This window comes from Panicum virgatum, chromosome 2K (assembly GCF_016808335.1).
Source record: "Panicum virgatum strain AP13 chromosome 2K, P.virgatum_v5, whole genome shotgun sequence".
Taxonomy (NCBI): domain Eukaryota; kingdom Viridiplantae; phylum Streptophyta; class Magnoliopsida; order Poales; family Poaceae; genus Panicum; species Panicum virgatum.
The window spans coordinates 7,267,836-7,284,331 of NC_053137.1; the positions used below are offsets into that span (position 1 = coordinate 7,267,836).

General features: G+C 48.8%; 1 protein-coding gene and 1 pseudogene across 1 annotated transcript; both read right to left on the reverse strand.

Moving 5' to 3' along the window:
• Positions 1-281: 281 nt before the first annotated feature.
• On the reverse strand, positions 282-4,705 carry LOC120664452 (disease resistance protein Pik-2-like). Its single transcript, XM_039943696.1, has 4 exons — positions 4,459-4,705; positions 2,333-2,741; positions 1,754-2,048; positions 282-1,716 (listed from the first exon to the last, which is right to left on the reverse strand). The coding sequence occupies exons 1-4, from the start codon at positions 4,566-4,568 to the stop codon at positions 305-307; spliced, it is 2,226 nt and encodes a 741-aa protein (XP_039799630.1). The 5' UTR covers positions 4,569-4,705; the 3' UTR covers positions 282-304.
• Positions 4,706-7,508: 2,803 nt separating this feature from the next.
• On the reverse strand, positions 7,509-14,891 carry LOC120664460 (annotated as a pseudogene).
• Positions 14,892-16,496: the final 1,605 nt, after the last annotated feature.

Consider the following 16,496-nt stretch of genomic DNA (forward strand, 5'->3'; position numbering starts at 1 on the left):
TGCTACGGCGTGAAAAAGCAACAGGGTCTGCTGCTCAACTTCTGATTGATGTCCAAAGGCAAACGCAGACGATACACTTCCATTATTCTCTCTTACATCAAATTTACAAGTTCATGCTGTTGATAAAACTTATTTCACACAATTGAACACAACCAGAAAAACATTAAACACTCATAGGATCGATCTACCCAGGTGAAGCATCGTCCAAGTAGCAAGAAAAATAAGTGCGAACAGCCAAAATATACAATTACGGCAAAGTTGGGCATACACAAAAACAGCACAGTTTGGCTTCGATCGTCTTCTGTCACTGATGAACGATTATCTTGGACTTTTTCCCATTAATCTTCAGTGCAATCCCCATCTCTTCTACTATATCTTTGGTCATGGTATCTTCATCAGCTTTGGCATCTGATGTGAAATGCACCTCCTTGAGTTTCGCAAGGTTTTCTACTCCAGAAAGGCCCTCCAGCATGTTGTAACGTAGCTCAAGCCTTTCCAGCTCAGGCATGGCCCCTCTCGAGAAGCTCAGTAATGGCAGGAGAAAACCAGAGAGGCACATTAGCTTAAGAGACTTGAATCCTCCCTCTGGGACTGTGACCTTCCCGTTAGAGTACAGCTTGTTTTCTGCAACCATGGCCAGTGTCTGTCGATCCTGCTCTTTTGCCCGAAAAGAAAAGGTGAGAGAAAACAATGCCTCTAGCTTACTGAGGTCCTTCAAGTTATCTGTCCGGAGAGCTGTTACTGAGAGGGTTAACTTGTTGAGAACATTGAGTTGTTTCATCCAGTTGGGGAGCTTCACCATCTTTCCATATAACTCAAGGGCAATAAGAAATTTCGGAGGGTACGACAGATCATCTAGTGATTTGATAAACTCTGACGACTCATCATCAATGACAAGGGTGTGCAGAGAGTAGCCGCCGAGGTACTCAATGGAGGAGATTAAGTCCTTGAAACTTGCAGTGCCTCCCATGGTTTTTAGCTTGTAGATTGCAAGTTTCCTAAGCTCAGTCAAATGATGAAGATCCACTGACCCCCCAGAAATCTCAATCCCCGACAGTATGCGCAGAGCCTTCATCTTCTTTCTCTTCTTCAACTCTTCAGGAAGCTTCAATGCCTTCCGTGTTTGTTTATTACCACCAAGTATGTTAACCAGCCGTTCAAGCTGGCATATGGGATTAGGCAACCCAACAATATCCGTCTCCCTTATGTCCAGAGTCTCAAGATTCTTAAGCCTTCTGATCTTGTTTGGAAGGCATTTAGTGTCGGTTCTCCGCAGGCTGAGATACTTGAGCAGAACCATTCTGCAAATCTCTACGATGTGGTGCTTTTTGAAACCGGTGCAGCCTTCAAGATCCAGGACCTGCACGATTCCATACTTGAACAGATGGGCAGGCAACTGGTTGTTCAGACTTCCAAACATGGTCACTGACCGGACATGCGACAAGTTCATCTTCTCCGTATCCTTGGCACGCTTGGAATCACTGCCCTGGAGGGACAGCCGACGGACCTTGCTGCTAGGTGGCTGCATCAGCCAGTTGCCACCAACCACAGTGATGAAGTTCTCCTCACTTGCCTTGGCCACAATGTGCTCAAGAACCATGTCATGAACAATGCATTTCTTCACCTTGCCATTGCTGCTGTGCTCCACTGGTCGGATGATCTTCCTCCTTAGACTGACCACAGCGGATCGAGCATCCTCTCCCCCATCCCTATTCCCTACCCCACCTCCCACTCTGTCTACAGTGCTTGCTACAGTATGTCTCTGCAACTTCTTCCACGCTCAGCCCATGCTTCTCGCAGACGAAGCCTTCGGCGATCCACCGCCTTGTCAGACGCTTCCTGCTGATCCTGTGACCCTTGGGGAATATGCTCAAATACAGGGAGCATGTCTTGATTTCAGCAGGCATATCATTGTAGCAATAGCTGATGATCCTGCCCACTTCCTCCTGGGTAAGTTCTTTCCTGTGATCTTGCCCTGACTCAGGGAAAAGGTAGCTGCAAACGTCGGACCAAACCTTGAGTGATTTGTGCGGGTTGCAGGCCACATGACTGTGACACCCCGGCCCAGGGTTTAATAGGATTAATAGGATGCTCATACTAACAAGTCGCAACTTCTTTTCCGGAAGCCGGTCTCCAAAAAACTCCGAGATTAAGCGTGCTTGGCCCGGAGAAATTTGGAGATGGGTGACCGACCGGGAAGTTCTTCCCGGGTGCGCACGAGTGAGCACAAAGTGTGCAGAAAAGACTGATGTTGGTCTGTGAGGACAATCTATGTCTAGAAAGCAGCCAGATGTAAGCGAGCCCGGCCTTGGGGAGGCAGGACGTTACAATGGCCAGCCATGGTAACTATGGCCAATGGCAGCCCCCCACACATCCTCCAGACTTCATTAGGAACAGTGGCATATTTGCTTCCTTCGTTCACAGAATTACTGCCCTGCCTGCTAGGTGAATGCACACTTCCGTCACCGTCTTCTGTCTTGGCTGTTGTAGCAGAGAATTCAGACCATACAATAGTAACATCTTTGCTTCCTTTGGATTCAGCAAAGGCCTGCTCGAACAACGTCTGGGATTGCTTGTCATCAAGACCTGTGACTCTTCGAATGTCGCCTTCCCTTCGCGTTGTGGCAACAGAATGGAACCGCGTCGTCACTATGATTCTGCTGTCCTCATTAACAGGAAGTGCGTTTATTATGTTTTCCAGCATATTTGCAGACCACACATCATCAATCAAGACCAAGTAACTGCAGGAAAAGAGTGTTAAAAGTGGAGCAGAAAAGTGAGTGAATGTAGACTACTTTTCTTGTGTGAATCAAAACGAGACAGTTGCTGGTGTAGTTCTGTTCGGCAAGGATGGCACTGCTTTTGATCCATTTCAGAATTGCACTTTCGTCGTAAGTTTGTGGAGCAAAGGTTATACAATTCAGAGAAGCAAACAATGCCGAAAAAGATGAATTTCTAGCAAATATTTTTCTCGGTTGATTAAAAAGTAACGGGATTTGAGTTTCAGAGGTCAGTGAAGTGATGAATATGCCAGCGACCCTCTATAGACAAACCCGATCAAACTTATATTTGTGACATGTGAAAAACTGGCTCCATGGTTCACATCCATGATGGTGATTACAGTATACAGTAAGTTGAAAAATCCTCCGGGACCGGGAGCCGGCGGCCGTCGGTGACCTGCCGACACATGAGCAGGTGGCGCTGCCCCCGACAGGGCCACGGGGACTAGGCAGCTGAAGCAAACAACCACCGCAAGGGCCCAGCAGGCCAGGACGCCCGGCCTGCGGGCACTACGGCTCCACGGAACGCAGGGAGGCAGGGAGGGCCGGAGGGGTGACTGGGCGAGCAAGATTTGATGTCACGCTCCTATCCACCGTACTATTAACACCACGTGTTATATGGTTGCGAAAGCATCTGTAGCCTAGTGGTTACAGGAGCCTTGGTAGCATCTGAGGTCCTGAGTTCGACTTCTCATGGAAACGAATATTCTGTGATTTAACAGCATTGTGCATTCAGTGGTAGGCGATGTTCCTGTCGACAGTGAGGCGCCTGTGGTGACTTCGTCAATCTCAAAGATTTGCCAGCTCAGTCTTCGAAAATACTCATAGGGATAGAGTTTGCGTATGTGTGTTCATAGAGGTGTGAGTGTGCGTGGATTGTGAATGTTTGAATTGTACTGTGTAATCTAGAAAAAGAAAAAACATGTTATATGGTTAACACGGAAAGAAATCAAGCATTGGCCCCACATATTTTTCTTGCCAGTAATAATTTTTTTGGAAAGATCCTAAAACCAATTTTTTCTGTTCTATTTTTGTTCACTTTTGGAGACCCATGTTCCCTCAGGATGGACAAAAGTATCTATCGTCAGTGATAAATTGAAGCTTAGTATAGTGCTCTCTCACACATCAACAACAACAATAACAATAATTATAATCTATTCTATATTTATCTATATCTATTCTATACTATAAAACTTGAAATAACTAAATTATTTTTCACCAAGATTAGGTCCACCTTACCTCTCGCGGAGAACCCATTTGTCAGGTTAAAAGGTTTGATAAAAGAGAGAAAAAGATTGGTTTCGCCAATATTTTTTACAAAAATCCTTATACTTTTTACACCAGTAATTTTCTATATATCCACCACTTGTACTGCGTATTATTTTTTCTTTTTGCACAGACTTTATTCTTTTTTTGCACATGCATTCGCCCCATAGTTCGTGTCATTATTTGTTTAAAAGAAAAATAATTGACACCATTGTTTATGGAAGAAAAAGAAAGATTTGTATTATTTTTGAAAGAAAAATAAATGACATCATTGTTTCATAGGGAAAAATTAAATATGTGTTTGTGGTACTTACATCTTCACTAGTAGTAGTAGTAATAATAATAATAATAATAATAATAATAATAATAATAATAATAATAATAATAATAATAATACCAACAATTGCATTACCTCTTTTTCTCCAAAAGCGTCTTGAGATCTTCGTGGAGTTGTTGCTTGGTGCCTTCATTCTTTCCCCTTGATGTGCCAGCGCTGTAGCACTTGGCCACTACGGCAGACATGGCCGTGGTGACGGGGTGTGGCTATTTTATGGTCAACCGTACGGAAGGAGTCCGTACGGTCGATTTTCCGACAGCAACTCTTTTATATTTTTAGTAATTTTTTTGTCGTTTTCCGATTTTAGAAATTTTTTTATAAGAGAAATTTTGGAGAGAGAAAAAATTTTGACGAGAAAAAGTTAGAAACAAAAATTTGAGAGACAAAAATTGAGAAATTTTCTAAAGAGAAATTTGGCATCCAGAATAGAAAAAATTTTGCATCCGAAAAAAAATACTTAGAATAAAAAACCTGGATCCATGGCGACGCGGTCCCAAGCCTTGTGGAGCTTGTGCACTTCGAGCTTCAGATCTTCGACGGAAGCTTCAAGCCACGGCCTCCAATCGCAGAGCCCCGCGGTCGCTGCATCGGTGCGTGGCTTCCAGGCGTCGATGGCTGCCACCGCATCCTCCAAGACGGAGATGCGAGCATCGCGCTTGGAATCCACCTCATTGAAGCGCTGCTCCCACTTCAAATCGAGCTCGGTGAAGCGCTTGTTCATCTCGTCGAGGATGAGTTTGGTGTTCGGGTCCATGGCTCTTGCTTTCTTCTGGAATCTGGTGTAATGGTGGTGGGGAAACTCCAGGATCGGAAGATGAATCTGATACCAATATGTTAGGCTACCGGCAGGAATCAAGGAAGGATGAGGCGAGGATAGGGAGGAACGGCAGAGGACAGATTAATAACGAGAGGTTTGTTTACAACTCAATTCATGCTTCCCCATGCAGGAGCGCACGCGGACAGATATATCTCACGCAGGAACAAACTCACACACGCCAAGGATCCTACTGGGTCCACTCTGGGCCGGTAACGCGCGTGTTGGGCCGGGCCGTCCTCTTGCCTCTGCCGTTCATCATGTGCTCTGCTTCAATGTCGCCAGCAGAGCTGGGATCGTCACGGGTGGTGACACCAAGACTACACCAGATGCACTGCACGGCCAGGCAGGCCGCCTCCACCGCCGCCTGGACGGAGACCATGGGCGCCCCTCCCGGAAACGAGACCCCTCCACCGCGGAGACCGCCGACACCGACGGCCTTGAGCACGCGCGAATCGAACGCCGTGGCGCAGGTCCGCCGCGCCGCGTGCGGAGACACACTTTGGTCTTCGGCAGGGCCACGGGAACGAACGGAGACCATGGTGGACTTGCGCCGCAGCGGCGGCAAGCCCTCGAGGAGGCAAAGTGGACGGCCCAAGCCCGAAACATGGCGGCGCGGCGGCGAGCCGCGGCGTGCAGGAGCACTGGAGCAGGCCGTGCGACGCGACCCCCCGGGGCTGGGCTGGACGGTATCGGAAATTCCGACCGGGGGTGGACGGTGTTTCGAATACCGTCCGGCCCCGGGTCCCTCCCGTCCGTCCAATCGCGGATCTGCGGCTCGGATAATTCGGAAATCGTCTCCTATTTACCTCAGCTTATTTCCCCGTCCCCTCACGTGGTCCATCCCAGCGACGAGAAGGAGAAGCCCACGCGCGGCGCCGGCAAGCCCGGTTGCGGCGGTGCGCCGCCGGCCGTTGTCCTGGCTCCGGCGACGGAGCGCACGCGTCCTTTACACGTGCTTCTGTGGCGGTAGCCTTGTCGACAGCGGATCGTCCTCGCCGCCGCGCCCGAGGGCACCACCGTCGCCACCGGCCAACCTGCCTGTCACCCCTGCCACCGTTATAGCAGAGCTGTTGCTATCTCTGCAACTCATCCAGTCGTCACCATTCTCGCCGGCGAGTTCGTTGCTACGACGCGAGCGTGACTAGGAAAGCGACAGGGCTAATAAGAGTTGAAACACTGACTTCTGATTGATGCCCAAAGGCAAACGCACAGACAGTACATTTCCATTCTCTTCAATCAAATTTACAAGTTCATGCTATTGATCCAACTTATTTCACACAATTGAACACAACCAATAAATCATTAAACACTCAGGCAGGATCGATCTACCCAGGTGAATTGAAGAATCATCCAAGTAGCAAAAAAAATAAGCGCGAACAGCTGCCCATGTACGCGGCGTTTCTTGGGACCCCAGGTTCAGACTTCAGACACCGGTGGTCCGCCGGCGGCGGCGAAGAGTGGCACGCCGAGACGAGTTTGTGGGGTTGCCGCACGCGCTCAGCCTCCGGCGCCGCCGAAGGCCGACGGCCGACCTCACGACCGCACGCCTTGAGCGCGAATCGAACGCCCTGGCGCAGGTCCGCCGCCGCGCCGCGCCCATGGTCAGGGCGTGCGGAGAGCCGGAGACACACTTCGGTCTTCGACAGAGCCAAGGGGACGGAGACCATGGTGGACTTACGCTGCGGCGGCGGCAGCGAGCCCTCGAGGATCCAAAGTGGACGGCCGAAGCCCGAAACACCGCGGTGCGCCGGCGAGCCGCGGAGGGCAAGAGCAGGCCGCGTCCCCGGGGCTGGACGGTGTCCGAAATACCGACCCGAGGTGGACGGTGTTTCGAATACCGTCCGGCCCCGGGTCCCTCTCGTCCGTCCAGTCACGGATGTGCGGCTCAGATAATTCGGAAATCGTCTCCTATTTACATCAGCTTATTTTCCTGTCCCCTTGTCCATCCCAGGCTCCCAGCGACGAGCAGCAGACCCACGCGCGGCGCCGGCCGGCAAGCCCGGTGCGGCGGTGCGCCGCCGGTGTCCTGGCTCCGGCGACGGAGCGCCACGAGTCTTCTGCACGTCAGCGTGCCGCTGTGACGGTGGCCTCGTCGGCAGCGGGGGCCTGCGTCGCACCGCCCTCGCCGCCGCGCCCGAGGGCACCACCGTCGCCGCCGGCCAACCTGCCTGTCACCCCAGCCACCGTTTTAGAAGAGCAGTTGCTACCTCTGCAATTCATCCAGTTCTCCCTCACCATTCTCGCCGGCGAGTTCGTTGCTACGGCGTGAAAAAAGCAACAGGGTCTGCTGCTCAACTTCTGATTGATGTCCAAAGGCAAACGCAGACGATACACTTCCATTATTCTCTCTTACATCAAATTTACAAGTTCATGCTGTTGATAAAACTTATTTCACACAATTGAACACAACCAGTAAAACATTAAACACTCATAGGATCGATCTACCCAGGTGAAGCATCATCCAAGTAGCAAGAAAAATAAGTGCGAACAGCCAAAATATACAATTACGGCAAAGTTGGGCATACACAAAAGCAGCACAGTTTGGCTTCGATCGTCTTCTGTCACTGATGAACGATTATCTTGGACTTTTTCCCATTAATCTTCAGTGCAATCCCCATCTCTTCTACTATATCTTTGGTCATGGTATCTTCATCAGCTTTGGCATCTGATGTGAAATGCACCTCCTTGAGTTTCGCAAGGTTTTCTACTCCAGAAAGGCCCTCCAGCATGTTGTAACGTAGCTCAAGCCTTTCCAGCTCAGGCATGGCCCCTCTCGAGAAGCTCAGTAATGGCAGGAGAAAACCAGAGAGGCACATTAGCTTAAGAGACTTGAATCCTCTCTCTGGGACTGTGACCTTCCCGTTAGAGTACAGCTTGTTTTCTGCAACCATGGCCAGTGTCTGTCGATCCTGCTCTTTTGCCCGAAAAGAAAAGGTGAGATAAAACAATGCCTCTAGCTTACTGAGGTCCTTCAAGTTATCTGTCCGGAGAGCTGTTACTGAGAGGGTTAACTTGTTGATAACATTGAGTTGTTTCATCCAGTTGGGGAGCTTCACCATCTTTCCATATAACTCAAGGGCAATAAGAAATTTCGGAGGGTACGACAGATCATCTAGTGATTTGATAAACTCTGACGACTCATCATCAATGACAAGGGTGTGCAGAGAGTAGCCGCCGAGGTACTCAATGGAGGAGATTAAGTCCTTGAAACTTGCAGTGCCTCCCATGGTCTTTAGCTTGTAGATTGCAAGTTTCCTAAGCTCAGTCAAATGATGAAGATCCACTGACCCCCCAGAAATCTCAATCCCTGACAGTATGCGCAGAGCCTTCATCTTCTTTCTCTTCTTCAACTCTTCAGGAAGCTTCAATGCCTTCCGTGTTTGTTTATTACCACCAAGTATGTTAACCAGCCGTTCAAGCTGGCATATGGGATTAGGCAACCCAACAATATCCGTCTCCCTTATGTCCAGAGTCTCAAGATTCTTAAGCCTTCTGATCTTGTTTGGAAGGCATTTAGTGTCGGTTCTCCGCAGGCTGAGATACTTGAGCAGAACCATTCTGCAAATCTCTACGATGTGGTGCTTTTTGAAACCGGTGCAGCCTTCAAGATCCAGGATCTGCACGATTCCATACTTGAACAGATGGGCAGGCAACTGGTTGTTCAGACTTCCAAACATGGTCACCGACCGGACATGCGACAAGTTCATCTTCTCCGTATCCTTGGCACGCTTGGAATCACTGCCCTGGAGGGACAGCCGACGGACCTTGCTGCTAGGTGGCTGCATCAGCCAGTTGCCACCAACCACAGTGATGAAGTTCTCCTCACTTGCCTTGGCCACAATGTGCTCAAGAACCATGTCATGAACAATGCATTTCTTCACCTTGCCATTGCTGCTGTGCTCCACTGGTCGGATGATCTTCCTCCTTATGAGATGATTGAAGTATGTCTCTGCAACTTCTTCCACGCTCAGCCCATGCTTCTCGCAGACGAAGCCTTCGGCGATCTACCGCCTTGTCAGACGCTTCCTGCTGATCCTGTGACCCTTGGGGAATATGCTAAGTTCTTTCCTGTGATCTTGCCCTGACTCAGGGAAAAGGTAGCTGCAAACGTCGGACCAACCCTTGAGTGATTTGTGCGGGTTGCAGGCCACATGGCCAGCCATGGTAACTATGGCCAATGGCAGCCCCCCCCCCCCCCCCATCCTCCAGACTTCATTAGGAACAGTGGCGTATTTGCTTCCTTCGTTCACAGAATTACTGCCCTGCCTGCTAGGTGAATGCACACTACCGTCACCGTCTTCTGTCTTGGCTGTTGTAGCAGAGAATTCTGACCATACAATGGTAACATCTTTGCTTCCTTTGGATTCAGCAAAGGCCTGCTCGAACAACGTCTGGGATTGCTTGTCATCAAGACCTGTGACTCTTCGAATGTCGCCTTCCCTTCGCGTTGTGGCAACAGAATGGAACCGCGTCGTCACTATGATTCTGCTGTCCTCATTAACAGGAAGTGCGTTTATTATGTTTTCCAGCATATTTGCAGACCACACATCATCAATCAAGACCAAGTAACTGCAGGAAAAGAGTGTTAAAAGTGGAGCAGGAAAAGAGTGTTAAAAGTGGAGCAGAAAAGTGAGTGAATGTAGACTACTTTTCTTGTGTGAATCAAAACGAGACAGTTGCTGGTGTAGTTCTGTTCGGCAAGGATGGCACTGCTTTTGATCCATTTCAGAATTGCACTTTCGTCGTAAGTTTGTGGAGCAAAGGTTATACAATTCAGAGAAGCAAACAATGCCGAAAAAGATGAATTTCTAGCAAATATTTTTCTCGGTTGATTAAAAAGCAACGGGATTTGAGTTTCAGAGGTCAGTGAAGTGATGAATATGCCAGCGACCCTCTATAGACAAACCCGATCAAACTTATATTTGTGACATGTGAAAAACTGGCTCCATGGTTCACATCCATGATGGTGATTACAGTATACAGTAAGTTGAAAAATCCTCCGGGACCGGGAGCCGGCGGCCGTCGGTGACCTGCCGACACATGAGCAGGTGGCGCTGCCCCCGACAGGGCCACGGGGACCAGGCAGCTGAAGCAAACAACCACCGCAATGGCCCAGCAGGCCTGGATGCCCGGCCTGCGGGCACTACGGCTCCACGGAACGCAGGGAGGCAGGGAGGGCCGGAGGGGTGACTGGGCGAGCAAGATTTGATGTCACGCTCCTATCCACCGTACTATTAACATCACGTGTTATATGGTTGCGAAAGCGTCTGTAGCCTAGTGGTTACAGGAGCCTTGGTAGCATCTGAGGTCTTGAATTCGACTTCCCATAGAAACGAATATTCTGTGATTTAACAGCATTGTGCATTCAGTGGTAGGCGACGTTCCCGTCGACAGTGAGACGCCTGTGGTGACTTCGTCAATGATGAGCCCATGGCTCCTCAAAATGTTGCCGACAAGTCTAATGTTCTTTCAAATATAGCAGCCAGTAATTATTTGAAATCATCTGATGTTAGATTTGGAGCCTTATTTCTTGATGAGAAATATATTGCAAACATGGAGAAATTTATTGTCGATGGATCGTCGCCTATCAGTTTTACAAGTGCAACAGTGAAGAAAGAAGAAAATATATCAAGCAAATATATCTATATAGGCACCATGCGTGTGGATATAAATGTTAGTCATATCTAAGTACGTCCGTGCATTCATATTTGTTTAATTGAAAACATAGTTTGTTAAGTATGGACATTAGTATTCTGGCCGCATTAGTTTATTGTTTTTGGGTCATGGTGCCTGCGTGCACTTGTGTGGTTGAACCTGGTTTTGGGCTAGTGGAGTCCAGGTGCCTGCGCGCACATTAATAAAAGCCCAGGGCCGCCTTATGTAAGGGGGGATTAGATTGGATTTTATTTGTGTCTCTTGTCTAGAGTTTCTCCTACGAACAGTGAGACGCCGTCCGATCTCATCTACCTTGCCGATTCTTCTGGATCGTGATTGGGAGCGTGATCAGGATTGTTTTCTGGGTGCGCTGCTCCGGATTCTTCGTTGGAATCCCCATCTTCTGATCGTGGTTTTTCGTGACCGCGGGTGGAAGAATTATCTAGGGTTTGGATTGCATCTCTCATTGTAAGCCGATCCCCCTATATCTATTGTTGCTACTTCTGGTGTTGAATTGGTCTCACGAAATTTATTGCTGTACTCGAGTGTCTGCATCTACTTGGCCGAGTAAAATAATATATAATATACTTGATCTGCTGGGAGAATTGGTTAAATTAATCTTAATTGCAACTGATCATTGCCGTGAGACTCATCTATTCTCTTGTCGCTGTTGCTGTGTCGAGAAAGCTGAATAGAGTATTTCCTGCATTATCTATTGGAGGATTTAAACATTGTTTCGTTGCTGCTGCCTAATTTCATTTTCAAAGGAATTGAAGTGCTGCTATTATTATCATTATCAAGTGCTGTTGTGCCGAGATACATTTGCTAAAGCAGTACGTACTCAATATTGGTGTGAAACACAGAGATATTGTTTTCTTGTTTTCTTTTACTGTGAAAGATCGGACACATTCCCGGGCATCGTAGGTGTGTCCTTATCAGTCAATCTCAAAAATTTGCCAGCTCAGTCTTCGAAGATATTCATAGGGATAGAGTTTGCGTATGTGTGTTCATAGAGGTGTGATTGTGCGTGGATTGTGAATGTTTGAATTGTACTATGTAATCTCAAGAAAAAGAAAAAACGTGTTATATGGTTAACACGGAAAGAAATCAAGCATTGGCCCCACATATTTTTCTTGCCAGTAATAATTTTTTTTGGAAAGATCCTAAAACCAATTTTTTCTGTTCTATTTTTGTTCACTTTTGGAGACCCATGTTCCCTCAGGATGGACAAAAGTATCTATCGTCAGTGATAAATTGAAGCTTAGTATAGTGCTCTCTCACACATCAACAACAACAATAACAATAATTATAATCTATTCTATATTTATCTATATCTATTCTATACTATAAAACTTGAAATAACTAAATTATTTTTCACCAAAATTAGGTCCACCTTACCTCTCGCGGAGAACCCATTTGTCAGGCTAAAAGGTTTGGTAAAAGAGAGAAAAAGATTGGTTTTGCCAATATTTTTTACAAAAATCCTAATACTTTTTACACCATTAATTTTCTATATATCTACCACTTGTACTGCGTATTATTTTTTCTTTTTGCACAGACTTTATTCTTTTTTTGCACATGCGTTCGCCCATAGTTCGTGTCATTATTTGTTTAAAAGAAAAATAATTGACACCATTGTTTATGGAAGAAAAAAAAAGATCCGTATTATTTTTGAAAGAAAAATAAATGACATCGTTGTTTCATAGGGAAAAATTAAATATGTGTTTGTGGTACTTACATCTTCACTAGTAGTAGTAATAATGTCGGTATCCTGACCCGGTGGTCCGGACCCAACTAGTGATGATGCTGCGTGTTTCTCGTCCCAGATGGTTGATGCAAGAGGCAACACAGTAACGCACGGGTTTATCCTGGTTCCGGCCGTGGGGCCGTACGTTCAGCAAAGGGATGTGCGAGAGCACTGTATTGTCTTGCACCGGGGATGACTGTAGTAGGGGTACAAGCGAGGCGAGAGAGGGAGGGAATCTCCCAGGTCTCTGCTAGAGGAGGAGTTGATTGAGGCGAATGCCAATATCGGGGCTCAGAAGAGCGTATGTGCTCTGTGAGTAGTGTTGAGTGTTGTGTTCTGCCAGATGAACCCCCTTGGAGAGGACAGTGACCGCCTCCCCCTTTTATAGACACAAGGAGGGACGGTGTACATACACATGAGATCGCGGAAATCGTCGTCTTCTCCCCGAATCATGGGGGTGCAGTGATCGAGCACTGTAGAAAGTATACTGCGGGGTATGGCGCCTGGCGTGGCAGTCGTCCTGGGCGTCGTCCTTAGCCTTGCGGAGATCGCGCCGGCGTCCTTGTAGCTCCAGCAGGCGGCGTGGTGGTTGCTGTAGGGGGTACCGTCCTCCAAGCTTGGCGTGGCGACGTTCCGAGGGTCATGCAGGCCAGGGTCTTGTCTTGGTCAAGGCTGGAGCCGCTTCCGAGGGTCGTGCCCATGCCGTTCGAGGGTTCCGCGGAGGGGAAAGTATGAAGGAGGTATGGGGAGTTGGCAGAACAGTGGCTGGAGCAGTGCCGAGCACGTCTTGCACTGCGTCGCAGGTTCCCACATTGTCGCCACAGCGTCCAGAATGGCGGAGCAGTGACCGGAGTTGGCGGACGGGACTCCGGTCACAGCCACTGCGCGGAGTGGCTGTCTGACGCCGTCTAACCCGGATGCTGCAGAGGAGTGGTTGGAATTTAATGCCTCCGTACGACGGGCGGGTGAGCGGAAGGACCGCTTGTCCTTTCCGTCGAGGGGTGGCCTCGAGCGATGCAGAGACGATCCGCTCCCCCGAGGGTAGGCTCCCTACCCTCGAGCGAGGCGGAGTCAGTACGCTCTCTCGAGGGTAGGCTCACTACCTTCGAGCGAAGCGGAAACGTGAGGCGCTTCTCGAGGGTCTCGGCGGGTGGCCCTCGAGCGAGGCGGAGATTGCCCCGCGGGTTCGAGGGGACTCGGAGGGGCCGCTCTAGGTACACGGGCTGTGGATTGGGCTCCTTTGAGTCCTTTTCTTTCCGCCGGATATGAAAGAGGTTGTAGGCCTTCGTGGGCCGTGTTTTGCGTTTTTAGGGCCATTTAGTCCCCTGATTAGGGTGCCCCTAATCATGGTACCCGACAAATAATAATAATAATAATAATAATAATAATAATAATAATAATAATAATAATACCAACAATTGCAGTACCTCTTTTTCTCCAAAAGAGTCTTGAGATCTTCGTGGAGTTGTTGCTTGGTGCCTTCATTCTTTCCCCTTGATGTGCCAGCGCTGTAGCACTTGGCCACTACGCCCGACATGGCCGTGGTGACGTGGTATCTTACGCCTTTCCCGGCGGCCGTGACGCTCTCCGAGCCGCCGCCGTGCTGCTGCTGCTGGTTGCTCCTGGCCTTGGGCTCGACTTGGGCCTTGATGGCCCTGAGGAGGGCCTCCACGTCGGAGCTCTGGGACACGGTGACCATGGCGCTGTGGGCGAACTTCTCCTTGAACGACCTGTATAGCGCAGTGGCAATGGCGGTCTTCCCCACCCCTCCGAAGCCGACGATGCAGGTGACCCGCCGGGTGAGCTCCCTGGTGTGCTGGTCCACCCCGACGGGGTCCTTGGTGCTGACGAGCTGGAGGCGGCCGTCCTGGTTGTCGGCGGCGTCGAAGACGGCGGCCTTGGCGGGCGGGGCGGCGCCGGCGGCCTCCGGGCTGTTGACGCCGTACCTCCCGCGGCGCTCGCCGATCTGCTGCGCCCGCATCTTGAGGATGGCGATCCAGGCGGCGACGTCGCAGCGGGGCCACCAGGTGAGGACCTCGAAGACGTTGTTGAGGAGGAAGTAGCAGGGCATGCCGGCGGGGAGGCCGTGGAGGCGGTTGCCGGAGTCGTCGATGCAGTCCTCGATGTCGTAGGTGAGGTCGCGGATCTGCTTCATCCAGTCCTTGGTGAGGTCGTCGTGGCTGTGCCACGCGCCGACGGAGCGGAGGAAGGACTGCATGGTAGTCTCCCTAATAGCAACGATGTGACAGAAAAGCACATTTAGACACTTTGTGAACCAACCATCATGCAAGCACTGTTATACTTTGTTAAAGTTCATCTGACCTTATTTTTCCAAATCAACAAATTTAACTTTAGGACTACATCTCACCACAACTGTTGCTAACACTAACCATGAAGGAGTCTCCCTAACAGACTTGACTTGTCCATAACACACTTGACTGAATCAGTCAACTGCAGAGTCTAGTTGAACATGAACCTGACCCTGAACTAGAAACCGAAACAAACAATGGACTTGACACTATTGAAAAAACACAAAGACAGGGATATAACCATTAAACCCCATAGTACTAGTAGTCTAGTACCTTTGTGAAGCGCATCCAGGCCGATAGATGCTAATGGTAAGTTTCGGTGATTAATGACAACCGTATGCGACTAACGTGTGTTTTAAAGTAAAAATCAATGACTGGATTAGTCTCATATGAAATATGAAAGGAGACCCCTCAATTCGAAACATTCATGCGTGCCAAGGACTCAATTTGAAAGATTAAGGACCTTTCTAGTCTCAAGTGTCACAAGGAGATGAAGGACACTTGATTTAGCTATGGTTTATAGTTTTTAGTTCTTGACCGTACTATTAAGAGTGGTTCATGAGTTAGTAGCTTGACCGAAATTGAGTTGGCCTTAGAAATCTTGCACAGTCGCTCAAAAACAGCCCAAGATGGTCAATAGAAGTTAACACAACGCTTGGAAGAAGATACAATCGAAGTCACATTCAAATCGAAGTCACATTCGAATCCAAGTCAATTTAGTTGAAATCAAAGAAAAACAGCAGCACCGGTTGAACCGATGCCCTAGCATCGGAGCATCCGATGCTTGGCGGAAGGACCGATGCCCTGTCGGTCTATCTTATCTGGATGAAGGCAGGAATCAAGTCAAAAACTCTATAGCACCGGTTGAATCGATGGTCAAAAGATAAACACCGGTGCAATGGAAGTATTTTGTTCCAGAGAGCATGTTTTGGTGGACCTCAACTCCTCTTCAGCACCGGTTGAACCGATGCTTTAGAATCAAAGCACTGGTGCATTGGATGTACTATGTTCCAGGGAACTTGTTTGAGTTGATCAGTGAACCTCTTCAGCACCGGTTGAACCGATGCCTCTACGGAGCATGCACCGGTGCAATGACGCAAGCCTGGATACTGTGTCAGAAACCCCAACGGTTACTAATTGGACACAGAGAGACCGGTTGAACCGACGCCTCAAATCTGTCACCCGTCGGTTCTTCCGGTGGTCACGGTTTTTGTGCAGTGGACTTCCAACGGCTATGTAACTCTTTCCACTCTATATAAGGGCACCCCCTGACTCATTTCAGTTGCCTTTTGACACCTTGAATACCTGAGGCCACCCTTGAGAAGAAGAGAAAGTGCTTTGAGCAAAAGAGAAAAGATCTAGTACATTGTTTGTGCTTCAACCTTGAAGAATTCATCCTTAGCAAGTGTAGCAAGTGTGCTTGAGCTAGGGCGAACTGAGTGTAGGTCAAGTGAAGGCTTAGGAGCTTGTTACTCTTGGTGTTTGACGGCACCTAGCCGGTCTTGGTGATCGGGAGGTTCTTGGTGAGCTCTTGGAGTTTGTGGGAGCCCCAAGACAAGAAGATTGTACACGGTGTGAAGCTTGC

Coding starts and splice junctions, on each gene's coding strand:
- LOC120664452 (XM_039943696.1), bottom strand. CDS start 4,568: ATGTCTGCCGTAGTGGCCAAGTGCTACAGCGCTGGCACATCAAGGGGA. Junction 2,742..4,458: donor ACGCTTTTGGAGAAAAAGAG/GTAATGCAATTG, acceptor CTTTTCCTGCAG/TTACTTGGTCTTGATTGATG. Junction 1,717..1,753: donor AGAAGTTGCAGAGACATACT/GTAGCAAGCACT, acceptor GAGGTGGGGTAG/GGAATAGGGATGGGGGAGAG.